Below are 13,635 nucleotides of genomic sequence, written 5' to 3'. Positions count from 1 at the left end.
AAAATTTGGTTGTTGATGTGAAATGTGTGATATGTAAAAAAATAAATAAACAATAAAACAAAAAAGTAGGGAAATACTTTTCCAGAGCACTGTAGCTCAGTTCTCAGGGTGAAGTTCCTACGTGACTGTGAGAGGCTGTTAGCGTCTTTATCCAGCATGTTCTGTTGAAAACCAGCTGAGCTGACAGCAGATGTGACCGGGAATAGTAACCTTTAAAGAAAGCCCTAGAACCCTGTCCTTTAAATATCAACTGTTTTAAACGTGTGTACTCCCTTTTGTTAATAAATGAAAGTAACGTAAAATGTATGGCAATTTCAGGTATCTGGAATGTAAGTGTGGTTAAACGGATTTCATAATAGTATTCACGTTTAAAGGCTACGCTGACGCAACCGGATACACGAAAAGATCCTTCCTCTAAGGCTCCGCCCACCCGGAAGCATAAATATTAACTGCAATGCTTTCACTTTAGCAATGTGTGTACCGAAGACAGTAAACGAATAATACTGACATCCTCCGACGTCTTTTGTTAGCAAGGTAGGAATTAAAACAGCTTCTAGTGTGTGTGTCTTTGTGCTGAGGTCGATGGTTTTTCAAAACAAGCTAAACAAGAAGTGTTCAGAAAGGCGGCGGTATGGGGCTGTGACAGCTCTGCAGATAACTCCTTCTCCTCTGCTCTTTCCGTGCTCATTGGCCCCCTTTTTTTTCAAAGAAGAGGGATCGAGGATGGAGGAGACAGAGCAAACCCGGATGGAGGAAATGCTCATGTGCCCAGTGTGCCAGGACATCTTCAAGGATCCTCGGCAGCTGCCCTGCGGACACAGCATGTGCAAGAGCTGCCTGGAGGGCCTGATGGATCACTCCTCAGACGTCCCCTTCAAGTGTCCAGACTGCAGGGCGAACTTTGGGCAGGTTGTCACTGTACAGAAGAGCTACGCATTGGCCAGCATCACAGAGGACTTCAGGCTGAGCAGGAGGACCAGGGTACACACCAGAAGCACTTTTTAAACCCCAGATCTGTTTGTCATTCCTAAAAAGAATAAACAAATGTACGTGACTACAGCACGTCATATTCCACATATCTATATCTGAATTTTCTCCTCAGGAAAAGCAGACAAAATGTGTGTACTGTGACTACTGCCCAGAGAAAAACGTCTTGGCCGTTAAAACGTGTACGAAGTGTGAGGTGTCGCTGTGCAAAGAGCACGTCAGGGACCACCAGGAGCTGCCGGTGTTCTCTGGGCACCCTCTGGTGGGACCGCTGAGTGACCTCGCAGAGAGGAGATGCCCGCAGCATGAGGACGAGGTGCTGAGGTACTACTGCAAGTCGTCCAGACGCTACATCTGCAGCATCTGCTCACTGGAGAGCAAGCAGCTTAACGCGGCCACTGAGGCCTCCACTGTCTTACGGAGACAGCTGACTGTGAGCTTGATAACACTCTTTGACTCCATATTACACAATCAGGGCAACTTTATGCCAATAAGAAAACATAAGGTTGGTCTTTCAAAGGGAGATAGGTAGGAAGGAAGCTGCAGTTTCAGTTAGTTGCAGAGAATTGTGCTGCTCACACTTTATTCGTTCAATCCACCAGGTCACCGGCAGCTGGTCTAGGGCTAGGGTTAGGATCATGTCCAGCCCTTTTCATAGACTTTTTGCCTTGAATATTGAAACATTCAGAAAACTGTACTGCTAAAATGAATGTTTCAGACTTCATATGAAGGGTAACAGCTTCATATCTAAAAATATCAATTTAATATGTAACTAGAACAATAAAAATTTTAATCCCAATCTAAGACTGGTGTTGAGGTAATTTAAGGTAATGCCGTGTATGTATTCGACAGGAATACATGGATCAGAACTTCAAAATGCTCATGGAACAAATCACAGAATCGAGCAACACCGTAAAACGACTGCAAGAAGACGTTCTTCATACCGTGAGCCTCGTTTCCTGACATCTAAATATCTCATTTCAAGGTCTTTACAGTTTTTCTCGATGGCTAATATTGATTTTCCTAAACCCAGAAACAGAAATTGAACCCTGCTAGCTCAATCAACGGCGTCACAGTGGTCCTGCTCTTTCTTTGGTTCATAGTCCTCTATTATGGTAAGAGAACCCTGAGCCCTGTGTTCTTGTGTTCCTTTTGTGTGTCTGTGTAAACTCATTGGTATTTGCCTTTTTTTTTTTTTTCATCCAGCCTACAACTTCTCTGTGGAGAACCAGACGCTAACAGAAGCACTGGATGAACAGCAGAACCGCGTTCACAACATCTATTCCACCATCGCCGGTAAGGAGGGGTCAGGTCTGCGTTGCACTGATGTACGGTGCAGCAGCTTACCTCTGCTTCCAGCCTTTAGAATAAACTAGGATAGTGCAGTGGTAGTACAGTGCTTAACAAATGCATTAGACCACCTGTCACAAAAAAAAGAAAACAAAAGTATTTTAGAAATGTGTCAAAAACTTGTTTAAAACTAAAAATGACTGAATTCATGTTTTTATACCCAAATTTGAGCTGGCTCACTGGACTTCTCTGAGAAGGTAGAAATGAATCAAGCACAACATTAAACCACTAAAACTATTTTTTCTGTTCAGGAATGTAAGTAAATAACTGTAATTTGGCATCTTAATCAAAAATTAATAACATGCTTTACTGTTTTTCTGCTTTTTTGTTAGCTGTAATTGCTAAACTATAATTCTGTTTCACTCAGAAGTCTGAATAATGTTTTTGTATCCCTGCATAGAAAGCTTGGTTCATCATCCCGCGAAAAGCCACAAACCTAAAGAAACAGATGATCAAGGTATGAATCTGTTTGTGTTTGAGTATGGTGGCTAGCCTGTAATAAGGTCTAAACATAGATTTTTCTCATCAGTATCACATTATAGACTCATAAGCAAGTTTAAAGTACCGAGAACCCAAAGAAAGATTTTTACACCAACCTCAAGGGATTTGTGTTTCCTCCCATGCTCAAACTCAGGATATTTGACTTGTTAGGCACATGTGCAGACCACTACACTACGGAGCCAAATGTTGTAAGAAAAAAAATCTTTCACTTCTTCATTTCTTTTTCAGTATATAAATAAGATCCAGTTTAGCTTCCATTTTGCTGACATTTTGAATCAGCGCTTTTGGAGACCTGAAAGGGCCAGGAGAAACACGAACAGTGGGATAGTGATTTAAAGTGAGATCACGACATTTAATGAAAAACAAACAAGATTAAGAACAATGAAGAAAAAGAGCAATTGGTAAGTCCTTTGTTGACTTACCAATTGTTAGCCAGCTTTAGCTACAAGGCTAAAGTAATTGCTTTAAAGCCTTAAAATATGAAGAGTAATAGACCTTAATTTTTAAAACTGAGGTAGCATCAAAACAGTGTATGTAAACCCACTTAAAATGGTGTGTCTGTTTGTCAGGAGCTCTCATTTTGGACCTCGACACTGTCAATCACGTCCTTGGAGTCTCCGCTGACCTCAAAACAGCTGAGAGGGTGAATGCGAAGCTGGATTATCCCAACACGAACAGCCGTTTCGATGAAGCCCCGCAGGTCCTCTCCTCCCAGTGCTTCTCCTCCGGTGTCCGTGTCTGGGAGGTGGAGGCTGAGGGGCACTGGGACATCGCCGTATCCTACAAGAGCATCCAACGAAAGTGCAAGGAAAGGAGCGCCTTCGGAAACAACACGGAGTCCTGGAGCCTAGTGCACAAAGGCAAAGGGAACCTGTTTGCCTACCATAACAAAAGAAAAACTGCTCTCTCTAGAACCTTGCAGAGCAGCCGAATAGCAGTGGTGGTTAACTTTGAGGAGGGCACCATCTCATTCAGCGCTGTAGGTTCCACCACCACACAGCTGCACCAATTCAAGGCTGAACTGAATCAGCCAGTGTGTCTGGGTTTGGGGCTTCATCACGTGGATCCACCCAGCCGAGCCTCTATTGTCAAAGCTTCTTGAGTAATACTGCACACTGTCACAATATTCAGACAACACTGGATCCACACTGCCACTAGTTCAATGGTGTGAACCAAAGACAAGGTGTCTCAAAGGGGCAAAGCCAGATCCCACCTCAGGAATATATTTTTATATTGTAAAGCTTTATATGACGTGTAAATTATGTTTAAATAACAGATTTTTTTTTTCCTCTCTGGTTTTAGATCATTTTAATATAAATGTAATCTTGTTACTAGCCTTGATTATCTTCCAGATATACAATTATAAAACATTTTAACAAATGAAAATTCATTCTGCCATTTCTGAAACAAATATGCTGCTTAACTCTGTTGATCCAGAACATAAATAAAACAGTATCACTGTAATATATTTAAAACAACTCTAGCAAAACTAGTTGCAAGAAAATGAATTGAAACCTTTGTAATTACCCAAGTGTTTGATCAGTCGTAAAATGTGGTCTGATTTTTATTTGGGACAAAGATTCTTTTCAGGGCTTTGCTGAGTTCATTCAACAAAGACACATTAAACTCACTCAGTGCAGCCTCGAAGTAAACTATTGATTTTAGTGCCTTTAGATGCAGCGACTCACAGCCGTTTCCTTTACCAGTTATGAGGCTTGCACACAGTTTTTGGACAGCCCTCTTCAGGCCATGCTGCAGAAAATTTAGGACTCTGACCTGGAACTAAGTTATTTTTTTTCCTGTTGTTGATTTTAGTTGTGTGCTTTAGTTCATTGCCTTATTGCATCACCCTGTCTCTATTAAGCTTCAGACCACGTGGGCTGCTGCAGTGAGTTCTTTTAATGTTTTAATTCAATTTCTGATTCATGTTCACCTCAGTGATTGTGAATCCTTTGGGCTCTGAGGAAGCAAAGCAGCCCCAAACCGTGATGCTCGCTCCGCCGTGCTTCAGAGATCGGAGAATTTGTTGTTGCTGTGCAGCGTGTTTCTCTTGAAACACTTCAAACTTGTGCCTCATCTCTTTACATTACATAGTTTTGCTGAACATCCAGGTCTTGCAGCAGAACTTGCAAAATTGCAAAAAAATCCACAACATGGAAACAGGAGTTCTGATCCCAGCTTTCCTGTTTTTTCAGGGGGTGCCAGACCTACTCATGTCCCTAACTCACATTTGACACGACTAAATGTATGGAGTGAATAGTTTTGCAGCTTTTCCTGGGATAAATGAACTAAAAACAACCTGAACCTGCAACTTTTTCTTATGCCAAAGTGTAGTTTTCTGTTAGCACAAGCAGATTAGAGCGATAAGTCAATAAATTGACTTTGTAACTTCAGTTTGCCAACCCTAGCTAATATTAACCACCATAAGCCAAACTCAGACCAGACAAATGAAAGTGGCAAAAAATGCAAGACTTTATTGAGGTTTCTTCTTCTTTTGGCTGCGCCCTTTAGGGATCACTACAGAATAGCGTCTTCCTGTCACACCAACTGTCTGCATGTCGTCCTTCACATCCATGAACCTCCTCTGTGGTCTTCCTCTTTTCCTCCTGCCCGGCAGTCACGGTGTGTAATTTGTCAGAAGAATATTTCTTATAAAATTATGTAAGCCAGGATTAGGGGACATATGGATATAAACACAAGTTTGAGCAATTTTGCTCATTTATTATGAAAACATGAAGGGCGAGTATTCTTGAACAGCTGTCAGATATTGTTTTTGAAAACAAAAAAACAAAGGCAATAATGAGCCAGGAAGGCCGCTATCCTCAGTACAAAACAGGTTATACAGTACAAACATTTTCTGCTGACAAAACAAGAACCGGTGCAGTTACAGGTCATCTTTCTTGATACAAAAGGAGTCAAACTATGGATTTTAAACCTTGATGTAGAAAATCAGTCAGAAAGCACCAAACAGAATTGTTTTTGTCCTCTTTTGGTCTTCAACACCTTGTAGTAAACAACTATAAAGTAATAGAGTATCATTATCTCATAATATTCTAGCTGCCTGAATACTCCTTGATGCCTCACTAAAAATGGTATACATACTCAAACATATCAATGCACATTTATCTACATTGCATCCATGCCTGTAGTTAACAAGGTCAACACTACTCTGCTGTGCCACAACAGCAATATTTACTGTCCTGAAAAACACTGTCAGACCTATGAGTTCATGTACAAACTGGTGCCAATTATGACTATTTGTTGTGAAATTCATTTCTGTACTGCGCCAATTCTACATCCACCCTACGGCTGTTAATGCTTGATCCTCGTGAAAAATGAAGACGCTTGTTGATGTGACAGGCAGCAGCTGCTCTGTTACTTCACTGTTCCCATGTTCTGATTCCTTATGGAGCACCACGCCTTAAACACATCTCTGAAAAACAGAAAATATCACGTAAAGAGCGGTTCTCTAAAGTTTGCTCAAAACAAAACATAAATGTAGGTGTCAGACCTCCACTCACCTGCAGTGAGTGGCCACACATTCATTACTGCAGTACTCTTTGTCCCAGTCTTCACTCTCTACTGCCGGGTTGTTGCAGCCTGCCCTCACGCACACGGTCTTCACTGCAGCGGCGTCACGGGACTCACTCACCTCCATCTCCTCCTGAGAGGAAAAAAAAAAAAAAAAAAAAAAAGAGCAAAGATTCATATCAGCACACTGCACACAGATCTAGGATGCCGCATCTATGTTTTTCTCCATGTTATGACACGTTAAAAGCAGAAGTGAGAATAAAATATATATAACTACATAAACATGCATGATCTTTAGTCACAGGGGAAAGGGGGTTGGTAAGAGAACTCTTTGGTGTCAAAGTCAGCCTGAATCACTGCCTTAATGCTATTTAAATAGAGCACCTTTGACAGCATCTGTACAGACTGCTTTGCCAATTTGCATAGACTGTGAAATCTCTTTGTTGTATTACAGAGAAAGTGAAACACTTGTTGAACAAAGCGTCGTCCATTGTGTGGCCTCCTGTATGAGTGTTTGTCTGATAAAATGATTAAAATGCCACCCCTATCTTTATATTTTTCTTATGAGTGTATCTGAAGCTACTCTTGGATTTTCTTGCATCATTTCACTGATTCACGCTCCAGATGACAGGCACCTCAGAGATTTATATGATCCAATCCCTTCATATCATCTAAGGCAACAAATAAAATGCTGAACATATCTCTGGCACTTTCTTTTCTCATGTTTCCCACATATGAGACGACCAGCTCGCTGTTGTAGCGGCACCTAAAGTCTTTGAGCTGCTCTTCAGAAAGTCTGCCCCTGCTGTCCACCGTTCTCGACTGCAGCTCTTGTTCTGCTCTTGAGAGCCAGTTTGAGCTGGAAGGCTGCTAAAAGCAGAACTGCTTCGTGTGCTGCTAGGCTGAACTTCCTGAGGCTGCGGAGCAGAACAAGGGCTACAGTCACTTCCTGCACTTCAAGAAGGTGGAGTTGAAGTTCATCCAGGGATGGGGCGTCTGACTGGAGAGCAGCTGATTATTACTCCATTATTTACTGTCATGAGGAATACATTATTTATTCATTAGTTTAAGAAGTGTGTCTAACTCCAGATATTTGGATCAATTTGTGATCAGAGTAAAAAAATGTTAAAAAAAAAAAAAAAAAAAAAAAAGATGGGCATTTTTGCTGTAGACAAAACAACAGGTAGGATGAATGAACTGGTATATCTAACATTAAAATATTAATTAGTAACATTATTTGTTCTTTAATAGGTCTGCACTATACTCAGTGACAGGAAGGGATGTCTTTAAAAAAATTATGAGAGCTTTGAAAAACTGAAACATCCTTATTAATTAAATCAAGACAAATTAGATAAAAGAGGCAACTGCTAAGTTGAGAAGAACCTGGTTTACCTCTTCTGATGGCAGTACTTCTGTAACATCATCATCGTCTGGATTGCCTGATGTCTCAGCAGAATCCTCCACTTGCAGCACTGAGACAACAGGTGCAGCCTGGGCAGATGTGGTTGCAGCAGATGAGCCAGCTGCTGTACTGGGGACAATAATTGGCAGGGCCTCTTTGCCCTGAATGGGGGCAGGAACTATTTTTATTTGAAGTGGAGGAGGGGGTGTAGCTGTGATGGACACAGGGTGGCCGGGTGTTCCCTCCCGAGGTTTGGCCTGTAAGGGTGGAGGTGCTGGTGCCATCTGCTGGAGCCGAGGCGGAGGCGGTGCATTCTGCATCTGCTGCAATGGCGGCGGCTGACGTGAGGCGCCCGATACCACGAGGGTAGGCTGCAAGGCGTGGACCCCTCCAGGCAACACAGTCACCACCTGCCCCCCTCCCTGCAGAATGTGCTTGGGGATTATGATCTTGGTGATGGTCTGGGTGGGGGCAACTGAAGCTGCTGGAGTAGAAGCTTTGTTTGCCCCTGTGCGGGAACGTGTGGTCACCTCTGGGACGTCCAGGATGATGTTGGAGGCACAAATATTAGTAATGGTGTTTTCTTCCATGTTGCTGCTTGCCACACGGGCTACCTGGTGGCCGGCAGAGGGAAGGGGTGCAGGAGTTGAGTTAACCACAGGTGAAGGTGGCGAAGGGGCAGTTTCCATCTCCTCAGTAGCTGGCTGGAATGAGGCCACATTAAATAAATCAGAAAAGTGAGTTGAAAGAAGCGCAGCAATCAGCTGGATTTCCTTCAGAGGACAACATGTTACCTGTGAGAGCTGGTTAGCTCTGTAAGCTGCGAGCGCTTTCAAATACTCCCTTTTGGCTGCTTCTGTCTTCCTCTTGTACACCTAAACAAGAAAAAAAAACAAGTTCACTTGTTTTACATAGATGCAGTTTTTCTAAATGAACTATAGTAAATGCTGACATATTAAAGAGGGATTCTACACATTCCTTCTTTGTGTGTCAGTGAAGAAATAACCGTGCACACACCTGTTTCTGTTCCTCAGCCAGGCTGTCCCACATGGAGGCCACGATCTTTGACACCTCCCCGAAAGAAGCATTGGGGTTCTGGCCTTTAATCGCTGCCTGGGTGTCTCTGAAGAACAGAGCGTAAGCTGAAACTGGCTTCTGTGGCTCATTGGGGTCTTTCTTCTTCCTTCCTTTCTTCGGGCCCGCCATCACACTCGCTGAGGCTAGTGCAGCGGGTTTGCCCCCACCCCTCCGGGCCGTAGCAGGGGAAATGGATGATGGAGGAGCCGGGTGGTGCGACATGTTGAGGAGGCCAGAGGAAGACGAGAGAGACATTGGAGAGTCTACCAGCACACTCTTCTGACAAGAAACAGAAACAGTTGGAGAAATGGGAGCGCACACATTAGCTGTTGTATACAGTCCTGTTATAATGTATTTCACCTCCTCTGAATTTCTTCTGGATTTTTTTCCATAACTCCTGCTAAACTCTGTCAGAGCCTCTAAGAAATAAAGTGATAAATGTATGCATTAAAAAAAAAGGAAATTTGCATCACTGATGCTAAGGAGTAATGGACCCTCCAAACCTATGAGCAAAATGTGCCTCATTAAGCAGCAACAACAGCAACGCAAAGCTTTCAAGAACTACAGATCAGTCTGACATCATCTGTTAGTCTTTGCAGGATTGCCTTATTGCAGCCACATTGGAGAGTTTGTGAGCTTGAACTGAGAATCAAACACAAAACTTGAGTTTTGTTTCTGTATGAAACCAGAAATGAATTTTTTTCATGGATGGATGTTTATGCAGATAAAAAAAAACTGTTAATGGGTTATGTTTGGGAAAATATGCTTTCCATTAAAACAGACAAACTGTAAAAAGTCTTTCTGGCAGGAGAAGGCCTAAGAATATCATTGTCAGTAGTGATGTGCGATTGTTACCTGTATATAATAATACACAATAATAAACTAAACTAATCATGTACTGCTCAGACACAGGTGTGTTTATTCTAGCTGCAGCCAGTTATAACAGTCTTTTATTATTTATTAGAATTTAATAACTAAGGGGCAATTCTTTTTTCTTTAACTAGACTTTGTGTTTACTCAAGTTTTGAGAGACTCATCAAGACATTCATCACCTCCTCACTGCCCACCACCCTCGACCCACTACAGTTTGCATACCGGCCAGACAGATCCACAGACGACGCCATATCCTTCCTCCTCCACAAGACCCTTTCACACATAGACACTGGTAAGGGGAACTATGTGAGAGTGCTGTTTGTAGATTACAGCTCAGCATTCAACACCATAGTTCCCTCCAGGCTGGTCTCTAAGCTGCTGGACCTGGGCCTGGGCCCATCCCTGTGCAGGTGGGTTTACAGCTTCCTGACCAGCAGACCACAGGTGGTACGAGTGGGTCACCTCACCTCATCCTCCCTCACCCTCAACACTGGATCCCCCCAAGGCTGTGTGCTCAGCCCTCTGCTGTACTCACTGTACACCCATGACTGCGAGGCCACGTCAGAGTCCAACGTCATCATCAAGTTTGCTGACGACACTGCTGTTGTGGAACTAATCTCTCACAATGAGGAGACAGCCTACAGGAGAGAGGTCTCCCGCCTGGAGAACTGGTGCCAGGAGAACCACCTCCTGCTCAACGTCAGCAAAACGAAGGAACTGATCGTGGACTTCAGCAGGAAGCAGCAGAGGGACTACCATCCACTTGTCATCAGTGGTGCTGAGGTGGAAAGAGTGGACACTTTCAAATACCTGGGAGTGACCATCTCACAGGACCTGTCCTGGACTCATCACATAAACATCACTGTGAAGAAGGCCAGACAGCGTCTCTACCTCCTCAGGCGGCTGAGAGACTTCAAGCTCCCACTCAAGGTGCTCAGGAACTTTTACACCTGCACCATCGAGAGCATCATGCGTGGGAGCATCACCACCTGGATGGGAAACTGCACCAAGCAGGACTTCATGGCCCTAAAAAGGGTGGTTCGTTCAGCTGAACGGACCATCAGAACCACCCTCCCCAACCTGCAGGACATTTACACCAAGCAGTGCAGGCTGAGGGCCATGAAGATCCTAAAACAGCCCAGCCACCCCGAACACTCTCTCTTCTCCCTGCTCCCATCAGGCCGGCGTTACCGCTGCCTGAGGACTAAGACTGAAAGGTTGAAGAAGAGTTTTTACCCACAAGCCATCCGTCTGCTCAACTCTGAGCCCTAACTGGACCATTATTGCACAATGTAAATATTATAATTTATAAAAGTGTGTATAGTGTATAGTATATAGAGTATAGTGTATAGTGTGAATTACTTTTTTTTTTTTTTTTTTATTCTTCTTCTTATTTATATGTGTGTGTATATATGGTTGCAGGTACAAAATACATTTCACTGTGCATTGTACTGTGTATAACTGTGCATGTGACAAATAAACATTATCTTAATCTTAATCTTAGTTACCTTTGTTTTATGTTAGATTTTGTTTTAAGATACATACAAAAATAGGAAGGTTGAATCCAGTACACTACTATAAAAGTTGGACTATAACTTGTACGCAAGTTACAGTTCCAATAACAGACTGACTGTGATAGGTCCAATGACTATACAGATGTTTCTTCTCACCTTGAAGTCATCCATGTCCTCGTCCTGTAAGGAGCCTGCTGGGGATGGCGTTGCTGACAGAGGCTGCTTGGGTGCTTCAGAAGGGTGGCCAATATTTTCACCCCCCAGACCCAGTGAAAGCTCTGACTGGTTAATAGTAGTAAGATGACCACCCAAAAGACCATGACCAATGCCACAGAGCTGAACATCAATGGTCATGGGGGAAGAACTACTGAAGTGTGAACCACTAGAGCTGCCCAGCTCCTGTTGGGGGATTAGAAGAAAAGAAAATTCAAATAAATCTTTAGTGAATTCAACAAGCAGTATTCTGTGTGCGGATCCACAGTAAGGCACTCACCAGTGCAGAAGAGCTCAGCAGGGCTCCTCCTCCTGATTGGCCCATAGCCCCAAGGTTCTGCTGCTCCAGGCCTTGAGAGCCAGAGTTCACAAAGGTGGAAGCAAAGGAAGGGTCATTGGCTTCCACTACAAGGTTGCTAACAAGGCTACGGGAGCCCGAATGTCCCCCAGTTCCCTCTGACCCATCTGTCAGCTCGAAGTGGGCCACCGCATCACTGATGCCCAAGGATGGGTCCGGGTCAAGGGAAATCGGGGGAATCTCGAAAACTTCATCCCCAAGACTAGGCGTATGAAATGTCTGCTGTATGTGAAAGAGAAGACGTAATGAGTTAGTACTTACTAGAGTAACAAAGGCTCAGTACTTAGTACTACTGTACCATCATGCCGCTTCAATGTAACCCGCTCACCTCTGAAGACAAAAACGGGTGCCCTGCTCCGCTGATGGTGAGGTAACCGTCGTTGCCTTCTGAAAACTAAAACAAAAACACACATCGTTAGCTCTAAACTGCTAAAGTGATGGTTGGATAGTTTTAGTCAGAGCCCTCTAGTAGAAACACCGGTGCCGGTAGCTTACCTTATTTCCCTGTGAGTATCCTCCATATGCCTGGTGATCCAAAAACTCTGAGTCAACATTTTGAGTACAACCGTCCGACAGCTCAGAGTAGAAATTAAGGTCCATTCTGAAATGAATTAATAGATAAAAGTATCACACATGTTGCTCACCTTATTAAACTTGGGATTTTTTTAGTCCCCCACAAATTTAGAGTAACTACGCGGATGGTAACTAAAGGTGCTAGCCGCTAGCTAGCTAAGCACTACTGACTAGCATCACGTTGTGATTGTACCTTCGTCGTGAAGCCCCGGGGGGTGGCGGAAACTAGGATAGGGGGTGTGATTCAAGGTTGATAGCAACCAAACAGTCCCATACTAGCTAAATATATTATATTCTAGGCCCACAAGCCAGAGTTTACAGGAGGCCTAAAACACACCCATTCATACATCGGAGAGTTGCTGCTGCTGGTAGCGCCACCTCCAAACCGATGGTAGGAGGTAATGCTGGATTCACGGGCCGTGGGGAAAATGGTAACTATTGCGTGTAGCGGTACCTGTATTTTTGTAACTTGACAGCTATGTGCGAATACCACCGGAGCTTGTTTAGAAAGCGAAGATTCAACTAGTTGTTTTTGTGTTTGTTTGTTTTGTTTTTTTTATTATTATTTTGTCTGCCTATAGGTTCTGTAGACTATTTTGATTATTTTGAGGCAGCATTTTGTAAAGAGTTCATTTTAGTGATTCAGTTTAAACGTCACTTCTAAACAACCAATGAACCAATTCAGTAACCCTTTTTTGATTTTATTGGCTGGGTTATAATATTTTATGAACCATTTATTTTATGTCTCAATTTTCTTTACAAATTTTAAATATCTATTCAGACTGAAATCAAATTAGAAAAAAAACTAAAATTTGTCAAAGAATTTGTCAGAAATTAATATATCTGAATGTTCACAATCTTATTTTTAGGGATGAAATTGTCTCTTGTAAACACAAAACCTACATTTACTGTCTCAGTGCCTTACGCATCTTCAACTCTTAGTGCGCGTCGGTGTACTATTCTATTGTGGTCTACCCTAAGGTGGCTGTGCAGTCTAGGAGGCAGAGCAGGTCATCCGCTAATCAGAAGGTTGCTGGTTCAAGCCCCGGCTGTTCCTGTCTGCATCCCAAAGTGTACTCAAGTCCAAGTTGCGTTCCAATGTGTTCATCTGAGTGTGAATGTTAGACAGAAAGCACTTTGCAGGTGTAGAAAAAAGTGCTTGTATGAATGGGTGACTGAAGACATGTATAAAGTGTTTGAGTGTGTGTGTATATATAAGATCCAGTGCATTTCTAATAAAAAATATGGTACATCCC

The 13,635-nt window shown here is 43.0% G+C and overlaps 2 protein-coding genes across 5 annotated transcripts; one reads left to right on the top strand and one right to left on the bottom strand.

Annotated features, from left to right (window-relative positions):
• Window positions 1–415: 415 nt before the first annotated feature.
• On the top strand, window positions 416–5,387 carry LOC115795704 (E3 ubiquitin/ISG15 ligase TRIM25-like). Of its 2 annotated transcripts, XM_030751737.1 has the most exons (8): window positions 416–534; window positions 710–981; window positions 1,103–1,420; window positions 1,840–1,932; window positions 2,021–2,102; window positions 2,194–2,283; window positions 2,738–2,794; window positions 3,408–5,387. In XM_030751737.1, the coding sequence occupies exons 2-8, from the start codon at window positions 724–726 to the stop codon at window positions 3,938–3,940; spliced, it is 1,431 nt and encodes a 476-aa protein (XP_030607597.1). In that variant the 5' UTR covers window positions 416–534; window positions 710–723; the 3' UTR covers window positions 3,941–5,387. The 2 variants fall into 2 exon arrangements, with proteins under 2 accessions (XP_030607597.1, XP_030607595.1); XM_030751735.1 differs by lacking the exon at window positions 416–534 and having other exon boundaries at window positions 571–981.
• On the bottom strand, window positions 5,354–12,768 carry tox4a (TOX high mobility group box family member 4 a). Of its 3 annotated transcripts, none has more exons than XM_030751727.1 (10): window positions 12,573–12,768; window positions 12,302–12,407; window positions 12,135–12,200; window positions 11,729–12,028; window positions 11,392–11,634; window positions 8,789–9,124; window positions 8,566–8,646; window positions 7,762–8,475; window positions 6,360–6,502; window positions 5,354–6,271 (listed from the first exon to the last, which is right to left on the bottom strand). In XM_030751727.1, the coding sequence occupies exons 2-10, from the start codon at window positions 12,404–12,406 to the stop codon at window positions 6,214–6,216; spliced, it is 2,046 nt and encodes a 681-aa protein (XP_030607587.1). In that variant the 5' UTR covers window position 12,407; window positions 12,573–12,768; the 3' UTR covers window positions 5,354–6,213. The 3 variants fall into 3 exon arrangements, with proteins under 3 accessions (XP_030607587.1, XP_030607588.1, XP_030607586.1); XM_030751728.1 differs by having other exon boundaries at window positions 8,789–9,127; window positions 11,729–12,025; XM_030751726.1 differs by having other exon boundaries at window positions 5,356–6,271; window positions 8,789–9,127.
• Window positions 12,769–13,635: the final 867 nt, after the last annotated feature.

This window comes from Archocentrus centrarchus, chromosome 17 (genome assembly GCF_007364275.1).
Source record: "Archocentrus centrarchus isolate MPI-CPG fArcCen1 chromosome 17, fArcCen1, whole genome shotgun sequence".
NCBI lineage: Eukaryota > Metazoa > Chordata > Actinopteri > Cichliformes > Cichlidae > Archocentrus > Archocentrus centrarchus.
Note: the sequence above shows the minus strand (reverse complement) of the source record. Positions and strands in the feature narration are given on the sequence as shown.

Bases quoted from the DNA above. Each gene is read 5' to 3' on its own strand.
- LOC115795704 (XM_030751735.1), top strand. From the start codon at position 583: ATGGTTTTTCAAAACAAGCTAAACAAGAAGTGTTCAGAAAGGCGGCGG. The intron at 982-1,102 runs GTACACACCAGA...TTTTCTCCTCAG, and splicing joins GGCTGAGCAGGAGGACCAGG to GAAAAGCAGACAAAATGTGT. The intron at 2,284-2,737 runs GTAAGGAGGGGT...ATCCCTGCATAG, and splicing joins CATCTATTCCACCATCGCCG to AAAGCTTGGTTCATCATCCC.
- tox4a (XM_030751726.1), bottom strand. From the start codon at position 12,406: ATGGACCTTAATTTCTACTCTGAGCTGTCGGACGGTTGTACTCAAAAT. The intron at 12,029-12,134 runs GTGAGCGGGTTA...TTTCACATACAG, and splicing joins ACCCGTTTTTGTCTTCAGAG to CAGACATTTCATACGCCTAG. The intron at 6,503-7,761 runs GTAAACCAGGTT...TTTTCCTCTCAG, and splicing joins AAGTACTGCCATCAGAAGAG to GAGGAGATGGAGGTGAGTGA.